At 46.1% G+C, this 21,452-nt stretch overlaps 1 protein-coding gene across 1 annotated transcript in view; it reads left to right on the forward strand.

Annotated features, from left to right (window-relative positions):
- The window catches only part of LOC122686845 (mitochondrial intermediate peptidase), a 79,925-nt gene that overhangs the window by 1,104 nt on the left and 57,369 nt on the right, over window positions 1–21,452 (forward strand). Inside the window, exons 2-8 of the mRNA XM_043892177.1 lie at window positions 1,931–2,104; window positions 5,370–5,458; window positions 6,655–6,741; window positions 10,962–11,025; window positions 12,999–13,181; window positions 13,916–14,072; window positions 21,011–21,059. Of these exons, the coding sequence (XP_043748112.1) occupies window positions 1,931–2,104; window positions 5,370–5,458; window positions 6,655–6,741; window positions 10,962–11,025; window positions 12,999–13,181; window positions 13,916–14,072; window positions 21,011–21,059 (803 nt within the window). The remainder of the gene's footprint in view (window positions 1–1,930; window positions 2,105–5,369; window positions 5,459–6,654; window positions 6,742–10,961; window positions 11,026–12,998; window positions 13,182–13,915; window positions 14,073–21,010; window positions 21,060–21,452) is intronic.

The raw sequence follows: 21,452 nt of genomic DNA on the forward strand, positions 1-21,452 counted from the left end.
GCTGCACAAGCTTCCTTGGGGGTAAAAACGCTGGTATTGACATAATTGGTGTGAGAATCAGCTCGACCTGTGGGTACTGAGCAGAAAGGCATGAAGGGTTATGAAATAGAACTTCATCCACGTGAAGGGTGGGTGAAATAGAACTCTTTTTAGCTTTATTCATTTTTCTTTTATACATCATGATTTTAGGTGCTGATAGCAGATTTTCAAATATGTGAGTTGGCTTTTATTTCAAAAAAGAAACCTTACAGCATATGTAGGTTTTCAACATGGCCATAACTGGTAGGCTGAGGTTCAGAATTCCTGAGAGGAGTATGGGGCAGTGTGCTGAGAGGTGACAACAGTCTGTAATTGAATCAGATTCAGTTCAGTTCAGTTCAGTTCAGTTCAGTCGCTCAGTCATGTCCGACTCTTTGCGACCCCATGAATCGCAGCACGCCAGGCCTCCCTGTCCATCACCAGCTCCCGAAGTTTACTCAAACTCATGCCCATCGAGTCGGTGATGCCATCCAGCCATCTCATCCTCTGTCGTCCCCTTCTCCTCCTGCCCCCAATCCCTCCCAGCATCAGGGTCTTTTCCAATGAGTCAACTCTTCGGATTAGATCACTGTAAAGACCAGGGAAGGCTTTGGCCCTGATTCTGCTCTGCCCTTGTCTTTATTAACTCCAACTTAATGTATTTTGAACAGAAGTTAACAGCTTCTTGCATCCAGTCCTGCAGAAACTGTGGGCCTGACAGGCCTCAGTTTCACCTCTTCGTATTCCCTGCAGTTGGCAAGCATCTACACAGCTGATCTGCACAGCCAAGCATTTGGCCTGTTAGTTTGCCTCATTCCTGATTTCCCGCCTATGTCAGGCCCTGTGTCGGGTTGCTGGTTAAATTGGTGGAAGAGCAGGGTTCCTAGTCCTGGGGCTGGCCTTCTGCAAAGAGACTTTCCAATGTAAGCTGCAGTCCACACGCAGAGAAAGCATAGGCTTTAGGGGTGCTTGGAGCACGTTCAAGTCCCATCTCTTGCATTTGTGACCTAGTGACCTCAGAGCTGTTCAACCTCTGAGAGGGTGTTTCCTTATCTGTAAAAGGAGGGTACTAGTTTGTGCCCTCAAGAGCCCCTGAAAGTCCATGGTGCACGTTTGGCACGCGCTGCATGTGTAAGAAGTGCTTGTGGGTTCTGAGTGATAGAACACTGCCTTCCTGAGTGTTGCAGCAAGTGTGATTGAACCAGTGCAAGAAGATGGTCCCTCCCATTAGATTAGTGATTTTTTTCTTAAAGAAAAAAATTGGAATGCTTGTGGAAAGTATAGCATTTGCTGCCAGTTTCAGCCTGTGATGTGGTTTGGCATGTTTATTCTATCTTTTAAAGATATGTATGTGCTCAGTCATCAACTTGTGGTCCCTGCTATGTTGTTTGTGGAGTGCTGGGTGCCATGCCCTGGACCTCACTCAGTGCCCGGCAGGGTCCTGAGAATGGAGTCCCCCAGTTCCTGGGTCCAAGCATCTATTAACCCCCTGTGTCCCATGAAGACGTTAGGCCAAGGAGGGGTGAGAACTTGACCAGGGTCATACAGCGGATAGTGGTTACAGCTGCCTCCTGTTAAATAAATGCTTTCTGCGTGCCAGGCACTGCTAAAATGTTTTTTAAAAATGTGTGTCATGTAATCCTGGCTGTTCTATGGTAGTGACAGAGCTGGATTTTGAATGTGTATCATCCTATTTTTGTTTTTTTTATAAAATAAGAATTGAAGAAAAATTCCATTCCAGTGTCGTGTATGTGGAACGTCTCGGGGAATGTGAGAGGGATACCTGTGATGACAGGTGTCATGATGATAAGAAATACCAGTGAAAGCTGAGGTTTTCTGTATGAGAAAAGTGTATGTAATACCCCCAGGTCATGTGCTCTGTTCTCAGTGGGAGCTATTCTTTGGGTTCCAGGGCCTCTTTGGCGTACCCGAGCTCAGTGCCCCAGAAGGATTCCGCGTGGCCCAGGAGAAGGCCCTGAGGAAGACGGAGCAGCTGGTGAGGCGCGTGTGCGCCACGCCACCCGGGCCGCAGACCGTGCTCATCTTCGACGAGCTCTCAGACTCCTTGTGCAGGGTGGCCGACCTGGTGAGTAAGGTGCCGGGCCGGGGCTGAAGACCGCCTCTCTCACTGTTACAGTTTCAGTTCAGGTTATGAGGCTCAGTAGTGGACTGGAAGGCGGTTCTCCGTTCTCGTCTGAAGGGTTTGAGAGCCGTTGGCCATCGTTTGTTATTGGGAAGTGAGCTAGTGAATGGAAAGACTGTACAGGGAAAAGTCACAGAACTTAAACTTGAGTATGTGTATGTAATCAAATAGCTGTGTAACATGCAATGAGAGAGGGATTACTCACATGGGGAAGAGTCTTCATGTGACAAACGTTCTTCATTTATGAGAGCTTCTACCAAAATTCTAGTAGAATACTTATCTGTGCATTTATAATAAAATTCTTATGAAATAGATTTTATAAACCTTTTCAGGAATATCTTCTAGTTCAAAATAAGGTGTTTGCATCAAACAATTGTTTACATCAAGCATCTTTCCCCCACACTTGGAGTTGAGATGGAAGTGCGTGCACGTCTCCACCAGCTGAGTTGGGAGCAAGACTCCTCTCGGCTAGGGGCCACGTCTCGAGCGGTCCTGTGGGTGAAGACGTTGTGGGGTGCAGGGACCTGCAGGCCGCAACCCTTCCTGCTGTACAGCTGTTCCTCCGTGTTCATTCTCCACGGAACCCCCAGCCAGAGCTGGACACCGGGAACACAGTCACGTGAGACAGATGCAGACTCCGAGCGTGTGGGGCTTGTGCTGTGGTGTGGACTGCTCGTAGCTCTTACTGACACCCAACCTTGGCGAGGGCTGTACCTGGATGGGCTGATTTAACCTCCTTGCACGTCCGCCTTCCAACAGGGAAAGAGGCACTCGGAGGATAAGTCCCCCAGCCTGTGAGCAGTGGATCTGGGCCTGAGTCCAGACAGTCTGACCACAGAGGCTGCTCTCTCACCGTTCCAGGGGCTGGCTGCCACCTCAGCCGGACAGAACCTTCACTGGAGTGACAGGAAGGTCACCTGCCCATCTTGTGAGATGTCGTATAGTAAGATCAACTTCTTGCAGGGTCCTGTGCCGTTCTGTGTTGACCCTGTGTGCACGCAGCCACCCCTATGATCAGGACGCGTGCCTCTTCCATCACCCCAAAACACTCCCTGAGGGTCACACCCACCTCACCTCTCACCTGGTGACCTCTGACCTGTTCTCCGTTCCTGTAGTTTGTTGTTTCTAAAGTGTCAGGTAAATGGAATTGTATTTACCTTTTGAGGTTGACTTTTTCCCTAGCATAACATTCCCCATCTCTGCTTTTTCCTTCTCTGGGAAGTTTCCTTTCTCCTGCTCTGGGCAGTCATACTCCTGATTATTGATCACCATACAGTCCTCACTGCAGGCGTCCCACTTGTAAAGAAATGGACAGGATATTCCTCCTGAAGGCTTTTCCTGGGAATCAAGTGAGCTGTGCTTGCGGCTCCTTCAGTTGCTTCCTGGCTGCTCTGGGTTTGGGTTCTGTCCGGCCAGGATGTGCTTGTGCCAAGAGAGTGTGACCGACGTGCTGTCAGAACCTTCTCTGCTTGATTGTGTCACTGGAACCTGAAAGGTAGATGCTGTCAGCAGGTTTCACTTACCTGAAAGCAAGTGTCAGCTTTGCGCTCAGAAATCCCAGCACTTTCTGTTGTTGTCATCCTGGCTCCACTTTTAATTCCAGTGTTCCATCATTTGTTCCTCATTTTTACTTCTGCTTTTCCCTAGAAGATTTTAGCTTTTCTGCCCTATAACTTGTTCTATTTTTGAAATTTTTGTGTTTATGAAGTTTGATGATATTTCATTCAAAAAGGCTAGGATGTGACCTATACATGTACAGTTCAGTTCAGTTACTCAGTAGTGTTCGACTCTCTGCGAGGGACTGCAGTCCTCAGGGACTGCAGCGTACCAGGCTTCCCTGTCCATCACCAACTCCCGCAGCTTACCCAAACTCATACCATTGAGTCGGTGATGCCATCCAACTATCTCATCCTGTTGTCCTCTTCCCCTCCTACCTTTGATTTTTCCCAGCATTTTTTCCAATGAGTCTTTTCCAGTGAGTCTGCTCTTCACATCAGATGGCCAAAGTATTGCAGTTTCAGCTTCAGCACCAGTCCTTCCAGTGAATATTCAGGACTGATTTCCTTTAGGATTGACTGGTTTGATCTCCTTGCAGTCCAAGGGACTCTCAAGAATCTTCATCTTTGGGTAAAAAAGTTCAGAGAACATTATATTTGAATTTTTAAGGTTTTGTCTGCTAGTAAGATCAGTAACATATTATAAGGCATAGATTTTATAAACTACATTTCCCATCAACTGGTCCTTTGTTTTTCTTAACCCAGTCCCTGTGTAACAGTATTGCTTACCTCATCACTATCAAAAACGAGTTTTAAAATGGTATTTGAATGTTAATGTTGTTTGTAAATCCTGCAGAATGTAGACAAGTGATTTATATAACTTGTAAACTTTACACAGCTCACTTCTCAGGTGCCATTCTACTAATACTGTCCTACTATTGCATCAGATGTCGGCTCAAGCTATGGATTTAAATGTTTCTATGTTGAAAACTATTTGATAATAAAATCAGGAAATTTTACTTTGTGGTGATTTATTTCCTGTTACGCACATGTTGTTTTCATGAGAATGAGGAATACATGTAGTATTTTGCAGTTTCCCTGTATTTCCCCTGTAATTAACATGAAGTCTAAAATCTAGTTTTGCATCTTTAAAAAAAAGGATTCTGGCTTAGTTAGATTCTAAAGTCACAGTAGTGGTCCTAGTCTCGTGCCAGGCCGCCTGCCCCTGTGAATTCATGTTGATTTGAAGGCAGTGCAGAACGTACCTTTGTCTTCTGCACAAAGGCTGGAATGCAGTTCACTCAGCCTGGAAACCTCACCAGGTGTCTGTTCAAACAGGAAGAGCCTCCCACAGATGCTCCTGGAGCCAGGTCAGTGTCCTTGTGTGAGAACCATGGTTTGAACACTAGAAAGCTCTGGATGATTTGAAACCAGAGTGTGCTTTTTTGAACAATACAATGAGGAAGAATCTACTTCATGTTTATATTTGAATAAGAAAGACTTTTCTAGGAAAAAAAAAGTTGGTAAAAGTTTTCTTGGAATGAAACGGACTCAGTTCCTGGGAATAACAGGTTTCATGAATGTGCAGTGAGAAGGAGAATTCCAGGAATGGAAACGCCCAGGTGAAGCCAGATGGCACATTTTCATTTTCACCGTCAGACCCTGGGAGCAGGCTTCCTGTAAACATCCTTTTGGTTTTGTGTCTCCTTTAGGCCGATTTTGTGAAGATTGCTCACCCCGAGGTGGCGTTCAGGGAGGCCGCGGAGGAGGCTTGTCGGAGCATCGGCACCATGGTGGAGAAGTGGGTGTGCCCTCCCCAGGGGTGCTGGCCGGGGCGAGGTGGGGAGGGGGTGCCCACCACAGACCTCTGGGCTGCTTCCCTGCCCATCCCGTCACTCGGTCCTCGTCCTGTTGAGGGCTGGCACGGTGATCTGCTCTCGGGGTTGCTGTGAGAAGGGGAGACGGTGACTAAAACGCCTGTGATGGGGGCGGCGGTCGGGCGCAGCGGATGCCCGGGATCCTCCTCTCCCTGGGTTACGGGCCCTTTAGCATCTCGGGCAGGTGGTGGTTAAAGAGCCGTCACCCCGATGCCGGGGCCGCAGGGCGAGGCCAGAGGGTCACCTCCGTGTGGTGGCCTTGCAGCCCCCGGGGCTGGCCCTGGGGAGACCATAAAAGTGATGTGGGTGCCGCAGCAGGCTGGGCCGGGGTGGAGTCGGTTGTTTTAAAGTGATTCTGAGGTGAACTAAGTGTGCTTGTTACGGTAACAGGGAGGAAGCAGGACGCCCCCGGGAAGGATGTCAGGCTCCCCAGCTAACATCAGGGCCTGCGTCTGAGACCAGAGGCGGCTGGGAGAGGGGGGCTTCTCTCCCTGGGGGGCTCCTAGCGGGGCGTGGTGGCTGCCGTGCTGTCCCCTACCAGCAGCTCTTGCCCTCTTGGGGACGGTGGCTGTGAAAACTGGCTCCTCAATGGGTGAACTGGTCGCTGCAAGCTGGGACCCCGGCGTGGTGACAGGGCAGAAGCAGGGGCTCCCCGGAGATGAGTGGGAGCCCCGGGCGCCGGCCTGGACTCTTGTCTGCCGGGCTCCGGGTGCAACCTGCACTACGGGCCCTGCACTCCTGGCTCCGGGCCGGACAGCAGGAGCCACGGCCTGTCGAGAGGTGTTGTCAGGAGTGTCGGCCCAGTGTCTTCGCTTGACCCCACGTGGCTGGCTCTCGATGAGGGTGGACTCAGGCCCTATCTGCTCTTCTGGCCGCAGCTGTTGCATGTGGCTTTAGGTTTCCACTTTTACCTCCTGGGACACGTTGTTCTCGCACGCTGCCTTCCCTGTACTAACAGTGGTTATGCTGCTCCTGATCGGAAGGAAGAAATGAAACAATGGCCCAAGCCTTTGGCCTCTGGCCAGGTGTGCGCTAGAACTTGACACTGTTCTCTTGATGTAAAGCCAAACCAGAAGGTACTAGAAAATCATTTAATATTTTTCATTTGTAATTTTTCTAGGTTGAACACAAATGTGGATTTATATCAAAGTTTGCAGAGGTTACTAGCTGATAAGAAACTTGTGGATTCCCTTGATCCGGAAACCAGGTACTGCTTCCTTTGTGTTCATTGTGTTTGTGACTTTGGACAGGAGCTTGGCAGCCGCCCCGGGGTGTCTCTGCCCTCAGAGCCCATCTGTCCAGGTGGTTTCTCCTGGGTGATGGGCATTGCTCAGATGGCATCCCCCGCTCTGAAAGCTCTGTTCTGCCTCACCCTGTTCTCCTGCTTCTCTTGGTCCTGTTGCTCCAGCAGCCTCTCCTCTGCCGGTGGGTCCGGTCAGCATCTCCCACCCTCTGGATGGGAGGCTCCACAAGGGCGGGCCCGGGTCTGACCTGCTCCCTGTGCATCTCAGCATCTCCCCCATCCATGGCCTGGAGGAGATGCTGCAAGGTTGACAGTTTCATTCAGCTGCGTTCCTAAAGTTCCGTCATGGATACAGCAGAAGATACAAGCAAATTGGATTCATTTACTGGTGGATGTCCAGATCCTTGAAATGGTTGGCTTTGATTCATACCATTTATTAGTTGGAAAGACCTCTTTTGTAGCTCAGTATACTAATACACCTGATACAGGGTTTTGGATATTATGTTTCTTTGCTTAGGTGTATTATAAATATCATAGTTTGTCATTAACTCATCTGTGTATTTTTTGTATCAAGGCACAGAGATTAATTTTTATTGTGAGCCTATTTGTACTTGTTTATTTATGAGATACTTGCTTGGTTCTTCCTGCTTTCTATTCTCCTGTCTCCACACGTGCCTGTGACCCCGAGTGAACCCTGTCCCCTGGGAGCAGATGGTGGTGGCGTCCTGTGTTGATCTGGTGTGTGGGTGACATGCTGGCTAAGAGGCAGGGAGAGGCTTTTCACCTGTCTGCCTATGGACAGGTATCTGCAGTCCTGATTCACTTCTGCGATCCTCACGCTCACGGTACACCTGAAGCGGGCTGCACCAGCACAATAACCTGTCTTGATCATGATTTTACTGTTACTACTTTTGTTAGTGAGGTGATTTGAAGTTGAATGCCTGCTATTTGTGTCGGATTTTACTCAGCTGCTACTGACTTTGTTATAATGACGGGTTATTCGTAATCTGACTTTTACTGAAGGTTTGCTTTCTTTTATTTAATGTATAAAAATGGAAGTGGATTGGCAGTACCATTTGAGGTACAGAGGACTTGTGCTAATTGGACATGGACCACATTTCTACTACATTTCTTTTTTATTTATTTTTGGCTGCCCTTGGTCTACATTGCTGCTCGTGGGCTTTCTCTAGTTGTGGCAAGCGGGAGCAATTGTTAGGTTGTGTGTGGGCTTCTCATTGCAGTGGCTTCTCTTGTTGTGGAGCACAGGTTCTGGGACATGTGGGCTCAGTAGTTGCAGCTCCCGGGCTCTAGAACACAAGCTGAAAAAAAAAGAACACAAGCTGAGAGTAGTTGTTGTGCCCGCCTTAGTTGCCCACGGCACGTGGGATCCTTCCAGATCAGGGATTGAACCCGTGTCCCCTGCCTTCTCAGGCGGATTCTTCACCACTGAGCCACCTGGGAAGCGCACATTTCTCAATGTTACTAAAATGCCAATAGGATTTTTAAAATAACAGAATGATAAACACATTGAGGAAAATAAGCTGGGTAGAAGATCTGTATTCTAGAAAAAAAGGGTGACTTGGGAGTGGGCGGAAACAAGACTTGGAAGTGATGATTACTGAACTGTCATGGTGCTTGTCCATCACTGGGAGTGTTGGCCAGCACTCAAGAGGCACCCCGAGAGAGAGAGAGGAGCCTACAGTGGCTGAGGTAGAGCATTTGAGATTCAGCATCCGTCATGACAAGGTCCTGTGTGGGAGAAATGGTACCATCTTATATTAGGTGCCTTCCTTGAAACACTAGTTCTGTGAGGTATCAGAGTATTGCCAGAAGGGACCCATTGATCGGTAAGTTTGGAAATCACACATATTAATACATTTTCCCCTCTTGGAAAATCTCAATACATCAGAGTCTCAGAGAAGCCTGGCCATAAAGAAACCTGTTTCACCTGGGGTTGTCTAGAACCATCAAGAACTTTCTTGTTTGCAGAGAATATAGTGAGCTTATTCTCCAGAAAACAGAACGGAGGGCAAGTCCTAGAGTCGTGAGAGCCACACAGGCTGTGGGGCAGCATGGAGTGCGCTCTGGAGGGCAGGCTGCAAGCCTGCACGCGCACACGTGCCCCTCCGTCCCGGGAGGCGTGGAGGTGTTTATATGGAGAGACATGCTGTATTCTTGATACGGAGAAGAAATGTCAGTGTTCTCTTCTGGTCTGTAAGTTTGATACTATCCAACTTAAATCTAAAGAAGATTTTTGTTGTTATTTAAAATGATTTTGAGGTCGTAAACAAAAAATATGCTAGGTCAAGCAGGAAAAATCTAGTAGAGAAAAATGCTACAGAGAGGACTTGCACTGGTAATAAGACACATAAAAATACTATAGCATTATACTTACACCTGAAGAGTCCATTAGTTCAATGAGAGATTAGAGAAAAGTCTGACCCAGACACAAATGCACAGGACTGTGTTTAATACATGATAGAATTGTCACTTCGTATCTGGAAGGAAAAGTGTGGTTTTCAGTAATGTTAGGCCAGTGGAAAAGTAAATTAAGATTTAAATATTAAAAAAAAAAAAAGAAATCCTAAAAGTATTGATAACTTGGAATGTGGAAGGTCTTTCTTCACATGATACCAAAACCAGACCACAAAAGGGAAGACTGATTTGATTGTATAAAAATTGCAAGCTTTGGTCTAGCAAAGCCCTTACAAATTTAAGAGGATAAACGATAGGGCAGGTTTTTGTTGTTTAGTCACTCAGTTGTGTCCAACTCTTTGTGACCCCATGGACTGTAGCCCACCAGGCTCCTTTCTGCATGGAATTCTCCAGGCAAGAATACTGGAGTGGGTTGCCATTTCCTTCTCCAGGGGATCATCCCAACCTAGGGATCGAACCCAGATCTCCTGCAATGGCAGGTGGATTCTTTACCACTGAGCCACCTGGGAAGCTCAGGACAGGTGTTACTTATATGCTGAAGGATTAATGTAGTTACTATATTTTGATGCCTTACACATTATCTAAAAAGAAAAAAGTGAACTGCCTTACAGAAAAATGGGTATTCTTTTCCTGAAACCCTTATCCATGACATAGGGAATAGCAACAGATGGCTGTTAAACGTGGAGCAGTGTGCAGTAAGCATACACTGGTAATAGTTCTGTTCATTCAGTGTATCGGCATGGTCATCAGCAAGATGAATGTCCCTAATATGAAAGGTCAAGGAAAGCAGCAGAATAGATCAAATACTTGGATAACTTAATTCCAGAAAAAAGTAGTTAAAGAAAAAAAATACTACTGACAGAAAGACGTGTTCCAGTTGAGCTCGGCTCTTACCATGTAGCAGGATTAAGAAGGAAGCAAACCATCCTCCTGAGCCCATGGACTCCGCTTCCACCGCGGCATCAAAGGGTGATGCTCTGAGTAGCTGCCGCTGGCTGGACAGGAAACTGAGACCCTGGTGCAGAAAACCTTTGAAAAACTGTCCAAGCATAAACCATTTTATCTTTTTAATGTTTGGGATTTAGATGGAGCTGAAATAAGTAATTATCACAGTGGTGTTCACAGGTCTGTGCTCTGTGAATAAAGGAGTAAGCTCCTACATGAAAAGCTAATCATAACTGTTTTTCATGTTCTGCAGTCCATGTGCTGGACTTACTTCAGCGTAGAAGTCTTTGCCCAGGAGCAGCTAGGAGTAGAGTTCTGTTCAGTACACGTGCTCAGTAGGAGACGTGGAACAGGTTCACGTGCACACGTTCTTGCCAGCAGGCGCGTGGGAATGTGGTGCACAGTGCTTGTTTGGTGCTCAAACTACACTTGAGTGTAGTGTGCAACCGATAGTGTAGAGGATAGACAGTTGGAAAGATGTCCATTTCCTCTAGGGAAAAAAATGCAGAAAATTTGGCGTCCTTGGAGTAACTCATTCATTTCACTCAGTCTAAGGCCTGTACAGTCTGCATCATGTGTGTGATACTGTGTCGTCCACAGGGGGGCGTAACCCCCGGCCAGCCAGCTGTTTTTCCTGACTCCTGAGACGTTAAGCTCCTGGTTTCAGAAAAATCATGTGTATGTGTGTTGAAACATCTGGCATTTTGGCAGGAAAGTTGAAAAGGACGGATTCATTTTGCAAAAAACTGATTTTTGTTTAATTATTATTACCTGTTCTAACCTGGTGCTTATTTTATTTATAGGCGAGTGGCCGAACTGTTTATGTTCGATTTTGAAATCAGTGGAATCCATCTAGACCAAGAAAAGGTAACTTCGTGTTTCGGCTCCTGTTGTTTTGCTGTTACTTGGTTGGTGTGTTGTCGATCCCATTCCTGAATGTTGAGTGCTCTCTGAAAGTTGGCTTGTCACCTTGGTAATTCAGAATTAAGGAATGACTAGAGACAGTGGGGTGTTTCGGGTGTCATGGAGGTGGGGTGAGATGGGTCGTGTCAGGAAGGACTGTGAGTGAGGAGGAAACCTGAAGATGAGTGTCTCCACGCGGACGTACAGAAGCGTCCTTGAGATGCAGCGTGGGTGTGTCTTCACGTGATCCCTGCCCTGGACACACCTGTGAGATCATTTCTGGTCACTTTCGTGTCTCTTCTCTGGGGGCTCCACTCAGACAGGGTGCAGGGGGATGTGCACACTTTTTAAGAGAACTCGACATAAAGCTGCCAATATAACCAGTAAGTCATGGAGGCCAGTGTTCTTGCTATATTCTTTCCAGGTTATTCCTTACGTACATTTTAAGGTCTCGTGAATATAATTAAAAAGTTTAAATTAGAGGAAGTGTGTTGTTAAGCAGTCATGTAGTAAATATAACAGTTTCAAAGCATTCCCAGAGCTCCAGGTACTGTGTGTTTGCGTGTTTAATTCTCCTCGAAGGATGAGATGACATGCTTAGCAGACTGTTGGCGAAGTCAGGAAACAGTTTTTATTTTTCCAGGGATGTAACAGATGATCACTTCTTTGAAATAACTAATTTTATCACTTTTTTGTTTTAAATAGTAAAGGCTTTGAGGAAAAATTTTGCTACTAGAGTATAATTTCCAGTTATCTTCCTTGTCTTGTTTTTCCCCTGGTCACCAGTAGGTGGTGACAGATGGCCATGTCAGAAAGAAAACAGGCAGAGAGAGAGTAATCATCTGAAAAGTCATTTTTCCCACGAAGTTTGATTTTTCTGTACTGAAATTTTTTGTTACTAAGATACAGTTCATTTTTTCCAGTGTCTTATCAAGGGTACACCTGCTCTGTTCATATTTATATTTATCTTTTAAGAAATATGCTTGGTCATCCTTCAGGGTCACAGTACAGTTTAGAATCTGTCCATAGCCGTTGCCCCTTCCCCGGGAAGGCTTGCCTGTGGTGTCACCTGAAGCCCGTTGTGAGTCCAGGGCCTGTCTGGCCATCCTGTGATGAGTAACGGAAGATTCCTCCTTGTCCCCAGGAGACCTAACGTTATGTGGGCGACAGTTTTTAAGTTTGGTCCCAAATATGGGGTGCCCTGGCGACAGCATCCTAGGGGTGAGCGAGGAGAAGATCCACCCCACTCTGTCCGTGATGACTGGCAGAGACTGGAAACTGCCAGATGCACAGCGGGGGGCTGTGGTCCGCCGCTCCCCGCCCCCCCCGCCCCCGAAGCAGTTCTAGCCCTTGCCTCTGGGCTGCTGCGCTCCTGTGGCCGCTGCAGCGAGCCTGGCCGAGCTTTGCAAGTGCCCTTCACCACACTTCACTGAAGAGCCGCGTTCATTGACCTTCCTTCCCTTGCCCTTGTATCTCGTCTCTTAAGGCTGAGTCTGGTTTCTAATCTATGCCTCAGATACTGTCCTGTCAGACAGATTCAACCAGCCCACTGCTCCCTGCCTGTCAACTAGGGTGTTTTCGGAGCCATGGAAGGACTGTACCTCCCATTGTTCATTTCACAGACATGTTGTATAACCTAGACATAAAATAGAACTCCGGAAGTTATGTACATCTGAAAGTATAGAAGCACTGTGGAACCATTAGGTTAACTTTTTGGTGAGGATACTAAATAACTACCAAAAGTATAGAGTCAGCATTTGTAGACGATTATTGTGTATTAAACATTTATGATACAGTATTCAGTATTCATTTTATCACTTAATATATTTAATACCTTATTAATTATATTTCAACTTTATATGTTGACTGGCATCTTTATAGATTACCGATTTGTTGTGAAGTATTACTTTAAATAACTTGACTGCCTCCACATACAGCGTAAAAGAGCTGTGGACCTGAATGTTAAAATCTTGGATCTGAGCAGCGCATTTCTCATGGGAACCCACTTCCCCAACACGATTGGGAAGCACCTCCTGCCAGAACGCATCCGGCATCACTTCGAGCTGGCCGGGGACCATGTGGTGGTGGACAGTCTGCGTGCAGAAGTGCCCGACGACTTGGTACGTGCGCTCCATCCTCTGTGTGGTTCTGGCCTCATAGAGGGGCCATGGCTCGTGACCCCAAAATTCAGGGATCACATGATCACACCTTTAAAAATACATTAATGTTTACTAAGCATTAAAAATTGAACAGGGATGACTAATTCTGTGAAAAACTGAAAGTGAAAGTCACTCAGTTGTGTCTGACTCTCTGCGACCCCATGGACTGTATAGTCCATGGAATTCTCCAGGCCAGAAGACTGGAGTGGGTAGTCTTTCCCTTCTCCAGGGGATCTTCCCAACCCAGGGATCCAACTGGGGTCTCCTGCATTGCAGGCAGATTCTTTACCGACTGAGCTATCAGGGAAATGCTTTGAATAATGAAAATGGTTTGATTACCCCAGTTGTAAAGAGTTCCTCATTTTCAAAGAATGGTGAGCGACAGCGGCGCTGGCCATTGCAGGGACTCACACTCTAATGCACGTGGCCTCTCGTCACTGGTTGGTGGCGCTTCTTGTGTGTCAGGTAGAGCCTCTGCCCCCTGCCCATCTGCCCCTCAGCAGGACTTGGGCCAAGTGCGATGTGTCCCCCTCACTCGGTGATGAGCCCAGAAGCTTCATTCAGCCTGTGTAAGGCCTCGTGTTTAAGCATTGCTCACCTGCAGAGTAAAGTGGGGGGAGGTAATGTGTGTTATTATCACATAGGACTTTGTATCTTCGTACGTGTGTCTTTTACCATCCACTTTTTAAACATAGGTGCGAGAAGCTGCTTATAAAATTTTTCTTTATCCCAATGCTGGTCAATTGAAACGTCTAGAAGAGTTGCTCAGCAGCAGAGACCTCCTGGCAAAGTTGGTAGGGTATCCTACCTACTCCCACAGGGCCCTCCAGGGAACAATCGCCCAAAGTCCAGGTGAGCCTATTTACCCAACTCTCCAGGACAAAACAGGGTTTTTATGAAGCTGAACTTCTGACTTTAAATAGCTAAAGTTACTGTGCTATTTTTAATTTACTTGGAGACCAGTTACTGAGATACTTTGCCTCTTTATTAGGAATGATTTTTAAACAGAGCTAATCATTTGGAATATATCTGCACAACTAGGGTACTTTATGTGCATGTTGAGTAAGTCATTGAGTTAGACAAGGCTGTGGTCCGTGTGATCAGATTGGCTAGTTTTCTGTGATTGTGGTTTCAGTCTGTCTGCCCTCTGATGCCCTCTCTCAGCACCTACCATCTTACTTGGGTTTCTCTTACCTTGGACGTGGGGTATCTCTTCACAGCTGCTCCAGCAAAGCACAGCTGCTGCTCCTGACCTTGGACGTGGGGTAGCTCCTCTCTGCTGCCACTCCTTGTCTAGCTTAGTGAAACTAAGCCATGCCATGTGGGGCCACGCAAGACGGATGGGTCATGGTGGAGAGGTCTGAGAGAATGTGGTCCACTGGAGAAGGGAATGGCAAACCACTTCAATATTCTTGCCTTCAGAACCCCATGAACAGTGTGAAAAGGCAAAAAGATGGGACACTGAAAGATGAACTCCCCAGGTTGGTAGGTGCCCAATATGCTACTGGAAATCAATGGACAAATAACTCCAGAAAGAATGAAGGGATGGAGCCAAAGCAAAAACAACACCCAGTTGTGGATGTGACTGGTGATAGAAGGAAGGTCTGATGCTGTAAAGAGCAATATTGCATAGGAACCTGGGATGTTAGGTCCATGAATCAAGGCAAATTGGAAGTGGGCAAACAGGAGATGGCAAGAGTGAACATTGACATTCTAGGAATCAGCAAACTAAGATGGACTGGAATGGGTGAATTTAACTCAGATGACCATTTTATCTACTGCTGTGGGCAGGAATCCCTTAGAAGAAGTGGAGTAGCCATCATGGTCAACAAAATAGTCTGAAACGCAGTACTTGGATGCAATCTCAGAAATGACAGAATGATCTCTGTTCGTTTCGAAGGCAAACCATTGAATATCACAGTAATCCAAGTCTATGCCCTGACCAGTAATGCTGAAGAAGTTGAAGTTGAACGTTTCTATGAAGACCTACAAGACCTTCTAGAACTCATACCCAAAAAAGACGTCCTTTTCATTATAGGGGACTGGAATGCAAAAGTAGGAAGTGAAGAAATACCTGGAGTAACAGGCAAATTTGGCCTTGGAGCATAGAATGAAGCAGGGCAAAGGCTAATAGAGTTTTGCCAACAGAACCCACTGGTCATAGCAAACACCCTCTTCGAACAGCACAAGAGAAGACTCTACCCATGGACATCACCAGGTGGTCAGTGCTGAAATCAGATTGATTATATCCTTTGCAGCCAAAGCTGGAGAAGCTCTATACAGTTAGTAAAAACAAGGCCAGGACCTGACTGTGGCTTAGATCATGAGCTTCTTATTGCCAAATTCAGACTTAAATTGAAGAAAGTGGGGAAAACCACTAGACCATTCAGGTATCACCCAAATCAAATCCCTTATGATTACCAGTGGAAGTGAGAAATAGATTTAAGGGACTAGATCTGATAGAGTGCCTGATGAACTATGGACAGAGGTTCGTGACATTGTACAGGAGACAGAGATCAAGACCATCCCCAAGAAAAAGAAATGCAAAAATGCAAAATGGCTGTCTGAGGAGGCCTTATAAATAGCTGTGAAAAGAAGAGAAGTGAAAAGCAAAGGAGAAAAGGAAAGATATATCCATTTGAATGCAGAGTTCCAAAGGATAGCAAGGAGAGATAAGAAAGCCTTCCTCAGCAATCACTGCAAAGGAATAGAGGAAAACAATAGAATGGGAAAGACTAGAGATCTCTTCAAGAAAATTAGAGACACCAAGGGAACATTTCATGCAAAGATGGGCTCAATAAAGGACAGAAATGGTATAGACGTAACAGAAGCAGAAGATATTAAGAAGAGGTGGCAAGAATACACAGAAGAACTATACAAAAAAGATCTTTATGACCCAGATAATCATGATGGTGTGATCACTTGCCTAGAGCCAGACATCCTGGAATGCAAAGTCAAGTGGGACTTAGGAAGCATCCCTATGAACAAAGCTAGTGGAAGTGATGGAATTCCAGTTGAGCTATTTCAAATCCTGAAAGATGATGCTGTGAAAGTGCTGTACTCAATGTCAGCAAATTTGGAAAACTCAGCAGTGGCCACAGGACTGGAAAAGGTCAGTTTTCATTCCAATTCCCAAGAAGGGCAGTGCCAAAGAATGCTCAAACTACCACACAATTGCACTCATCTTTTACGCTAGTACAGTAATGCTCAAAATTCTCCAAGCCAGGCTTCAGCAATACGTGTATCGTGAACTTCAGATGTTCAGGCAGGTTTTAGAAAAGGCAGAGGAACCAGAGATCAAATTGAAAACATCTGTTGGATCATCAAAAAAGCAAGAGAGTTCCAGAAATACATCTATTTCTGCTTTATTGACTATGCCAAAACCTTTGACTGTGTGGATCACAATAAACTGTGGAAAATTCTTAAAGAGATGGGAATACCAGACCACCTGACCTGCCTCCTGAGAAACCTGTATACAGATCAGGAGGCAACAGTTAGAACTGGACATGGAGCAACAGACTGGTTCCAAATAGGGAAAGGAGTAGGTCAAGGCTGTATATTGTCATCCTGCTTATTTAACTTATATGCAGAATACATCATGAGAAACGCTGGGCTGGAAGAAGCACAAGCTGGAAGCAAGATTGCCGGGAGAAATCTCAATAACCTCAGATATGCAGATGACACCACATTTAAGGTAGAAAGTGAAAAAGAACTAAAGAGCCTCTTGATGAAAGTAAAAGAGGATAGTGAAAAAGTTGGCTTAAAGCTCAACATTCAGAAAACTAAGATCATGGCATCTGGTCCCATCACTTCATGGAAAATAGATGGGGAAACAGTGGAAATAGTGTCTGACTTTATTTTTTTGGGCTCCAGAATCACTGCAGATGGTGACTGCAGCCATGAGATTAAAAGAGGCTTACTTCTTGGAAGGAAAGTTATGACCAACCTAGACAGCATATTAGAAAACAGAAACTTTACTTTGCCAACAAAGGTCTGTCTCGTCAAGGCTGTGGTTTTTCCAGTGGTCATGTATGGATGTGAGAGTTGGACTGTAAAGAAAGCTGAGTGCCAATGAATTGATGCTTTTGAACTGTGGTGTTGGAGTACTCTTGAGAGTCCCCTGGACTGCAAGGAGAGCCAACCAGTCCATCCTAAAGCAGATGAGTCCTGGGTGTTCATTGGAAGGACTGATATTGAAGCTGAAACTCCAGTACTTTGGCCACCTGATGTGAAGAGCTGACTCATTTGAAAAGACCCTGATGATGGGAAAGATTGAGGGCAGGAGGAGAAGGGGATGACAGAGGATGAGATGGTTGGGTGGCATTACCGACTCAATGGACATGAGTTTGGGTAAGCTCTGGGAGTTGGTGAGGGACAGGGAGGCCTGGCATGCTGTGGTTCATGGGGTCGCAAAGAATCAGACACGACTGAACTGAACTGAGTAATTCATACTTATTATTTCATTGATGAATCATTGATGGTGATTTGAATTATTTTTGTTTTAACTCAGCTGATTACTGTGCTCAGCCTGGTTAGAATTAGTGTGGGAGGAGATGGGTGATCAGTGCTCCTGCTGGAGGCAGGGTTGAGTGTAGCCCAGGTCATATAGGACTCCTCCTTTCAGAGAGAAGAGGGCTGCTTGGCAGGGTTGGGGGTGGGGAGCGTCTCTCTGGGCGTTTGTGAAAAACTTACCTTTTCCTTTGTTGAGTTCTTTATGATTCATCATGTATAAGAGAAAATATATCACAATGAAAATGGTGTAATTTTCAAAGACATTGATTAATTTGCAGTTACACTTTAGACCCAAGTCCTCAGTAGGGTGGCTGTGTTGGGGGGTTGTTCAGACTTGCTGTATTTTCAGGGTTGAATTCACAGGACTTGGTGTCAGGCTGAGTGTGAGGAGATGGCACTGGACACCACGGGTTTCCGTCTATGTGTCTGGAGGAATTGTGGGGTCACTGGGAACGGCCCTGCAGCGGGAGGGTCACCCTTCCTGCAGGCTCCATGCTATCTCTGTGCATCCGGCGTCCAGCCCTTCTTTCTCTGTGGGGCCCATAGCTTCTCCCGGGTTTTCTTGACACCTCCTCGCCTTGTTTCTTTCTCTTTCATGTGTGTCTTTGGGGTCCAGATGGGGTGCCCACATTTGAGGAGCGCAGAGGGGAGTGGGAAGGAGTGGGCCCAAGTGGAGGAGGTTTGTGCTCAGGGAGGTGGGTTTGAGCAGGGCTGTCAGTGGTCGTCGGCAGGGGGCACCACGACGGGTGTGGAGAGCAGCTGCAGGAGGGGGGCGGGAGCGCGCGTTTGCGGTCAGGAGGCTGCAGGGCTCCGGGCTGCTGGCAGCTCTGCACGTGGTGAGACGTCACATTGGCTCCTGAAGGGAGAACCAGGCCTGCGACTGAGCCACTGGGAAGACAGGGAGTCCTGCCGATGGGGGTGGGGCCGGGAGCACGGTGGTCCAAGTTCAGTGGGAGATACTGGTCTTTGTGCAGGTGGCGACGAGGGTGGGCGAGGGATGGGACATGCTGGGACGAGCGCTGGGGGCAGCTGGGGCCGACACAGGCGCCTGAGTGGTGACCAGCAAGTCCACGGCTCACGGGGTGGTCCGTGGGGAGGTGTCTTGGAGCTGGACTCTGCACACACGTCGTGTAAGGTGTGACCTGTGTGCTCGGGGGCTGCAGCGTTTAGTTGGGGAGCTTGGACAGGGCCACGTGAGGATAAATCTTAATCCTGGTCGGTGTCCTTCCAGTGCTGAACGCACTGACTAGGCACCGCAGGGCCCTAGGGTTTTAGGAGCTCAGGAGGTTTACAGATGCTTGGGTGGCTGTGGAAAGTTCCGTGAGGAAAGTGAAGCTGGAGGTGGGCAGTGGGGGCAGGGAGACAGGGCGAGGGCTGGCAGGCCGTGGTGGGCCCCGCGGGACCGGCACGTCAGGGGCCTGTCTTCCAGGAGCCATGCAGCTGCCTTCAGGCGGTTCAGACTCACTGCTCTTCACAGGACAGTGTTCCAGGTGGGGAATCTTGGTAGATGTTTCCTGTTCGAGAGAGCTAGAGAAAGAAAATGGGTAAGCGTCAGTAAAAGATTAATTATTTTGAAATAGAAAACACACACAGATATATTTGAAAACAGAGCCCTGCGCCCACTGGTTTGACATCCTGAAATAAGGTTTTATTTTGAGCTAAGTAACAAGTTTTTTCCTAAAAGCCTTAGCGCCCTCTAACACGATACACCAAGCCGTGTTTGCAGGTGGGATCCGTGTTGATGGTGACAAGAGACCCTGGCTTCCTGAATCAGGTCCATTCCTTCCCCAGCCTTTTATTTACTCAGAAATGAGATAAACTGAAGAGGGCAAGAAATTAAAACCATGTAAAAGATCATCTGAAAACATAAAAACAGTGTTTGTAGCTTACTCTAAAATATGTATGAAAAACTCTGTACACATGAATCAGTGCCTAAAAGTGCTAAATTCAAAAATTCACGTGAAAAATTTCCTGTTATGGGAAATAATCGTAATTCCACTGCATTGCTTTTATGGGTTTCTGCAGTATCATGACTTATGGCTGAAGTATTTTAAGTAGTTAAAAAAAAATTCTACCAGCCTAAATTTTTTAATACTGGAGTAGTCAGTTAACAATGTTGTGATAGTTTCAGATGAACAGTGAAGGGACTCAGCCACATATATACATGTATCCATTGTCCCCCAAACTCTGCTTCCATCCAGGGCTGCCACATGACATTGAGCAGAGTTCTCCATGTTTTACAGTAGATACTTGTTGATTATGCATTTTAACTATAGCAGTGTGTACATGTCCATTCCAAACTCCCTAACTGTCACCCCTGCCCCTCTATCTGGGGCAGTAAGTTAGTTCTGTAAGCCTGTCTCTTTCTAAGTTCATTTGTATCCTTTCTTTCTAGGTTCTGCATTAAGGGATGCCATACAATATTTGTCCTTGTCTGTCTTACTTCACTCAGTATGACGCTCTCTAGGTCCATCCATATTGCTGAATATGGCATTATTTCATTCTTTTTAATGGCGGAGTAATGTTCCGTGGTACACATATACCACATCTTTATCCATTCCTCTGCTTGGACACTTAGGTTGCTTCCACGTCTTGGCTATTGTAAACAGTGCTGCAGTGAACACTGGAGCGCATACATCCTTTCAGATCGTGTTTTTCTCCGGATATATGCCCAGGAGTGGGACTACAGGGGCATGTGGGAGCTCTGTTTTTAGTTTTTTAAGGAACCTCTGTACTGCTCACCACAGTGGCTTCACCAGTTTACATTCCCACCTGCAACATTGTAGGAAGGAGAATCTAAAGTTTTAATGTTCTAATTTTGCTACATTTTCTTCCAATATAGATCCTGAATAGATTATTCTGCTGTGTATATATAAAAAAAAAATTTATTCAGAAAAACATTGATTTTTAAAATCTGATGATTCTAAATTGTGCAGACTTTTATGAACAAATTAATATAGCTATCAAAAAAATTGAGAAACTTTTTTTCCTTTATACATAGATATAGAAATAGATTGAGATTTTGGATGATTTTCTTTTGCTTCCTGTTAGCTCTTTTTATTTTGGGGTATCATCTAAGGCTCTGGAGTTTATGGTGTCAGCTTTGATGAACTTTCATCTAGAAGTGTCGAGTATTAGGAGCCCTGCTTCCCTCTGAGAATCATCACTTTAAAGAAACTGTATTGTATGGATTTATGGTTACAACGTTGTGATTTTAACATGTATGTTCATTTTATTTCATGTAGTTAAAGATATTTTCTTGGGGGTTTTCGTTTTAGAGACTGTCATGGAGTTCCTTGAGAAACTGTCCGACAAACTCTCTGAAAGGTTCGGTTTTTTTCTTTTTTTTATTCTGCTTTTTAGAGTACACATGATTTAGCTTTTCTTTTCTTTTTTTTTTTTTAAGACTTTTAAAGATTTATTAAAAGAATTAGGAAGTGACCCATGAAGAATATAGGTGTTGGAATATGGGTCGGATCTTACACTAACAGTGAGCTGTACTTTGAAAGCTCACAGCTGTACTTTGAAAGCTCACAGCTGTCCTCTGAGGGCGACTGTCGCGAACACTTGGGCCATCCTCTCTAACTAACCAGTCTTCTTTAGGAACTTATTACTGAGGTGGACTGTTTAAAACCCCCCAAACCTTTTGTGAAAGGTTTAGCAACTCTGCGTTTTAGCTTGTAATGATTCGGTCACCTAGTCTCGCTCTACTTTGGGCCT

This window comes from Cervus elaphus, chromosome 30 (genome assembly GCF_910594005.1).
Source record: "Cervus elaphus chromosome 30, mCerEla1.1, whole genome shotgun sequence".
Taxonomy (NCBI): Eukaryota; Metazoa; Chordata; class Mammalia; order Artiodactyla; family Cervidae; genus Cervus; species Cervus elaphus.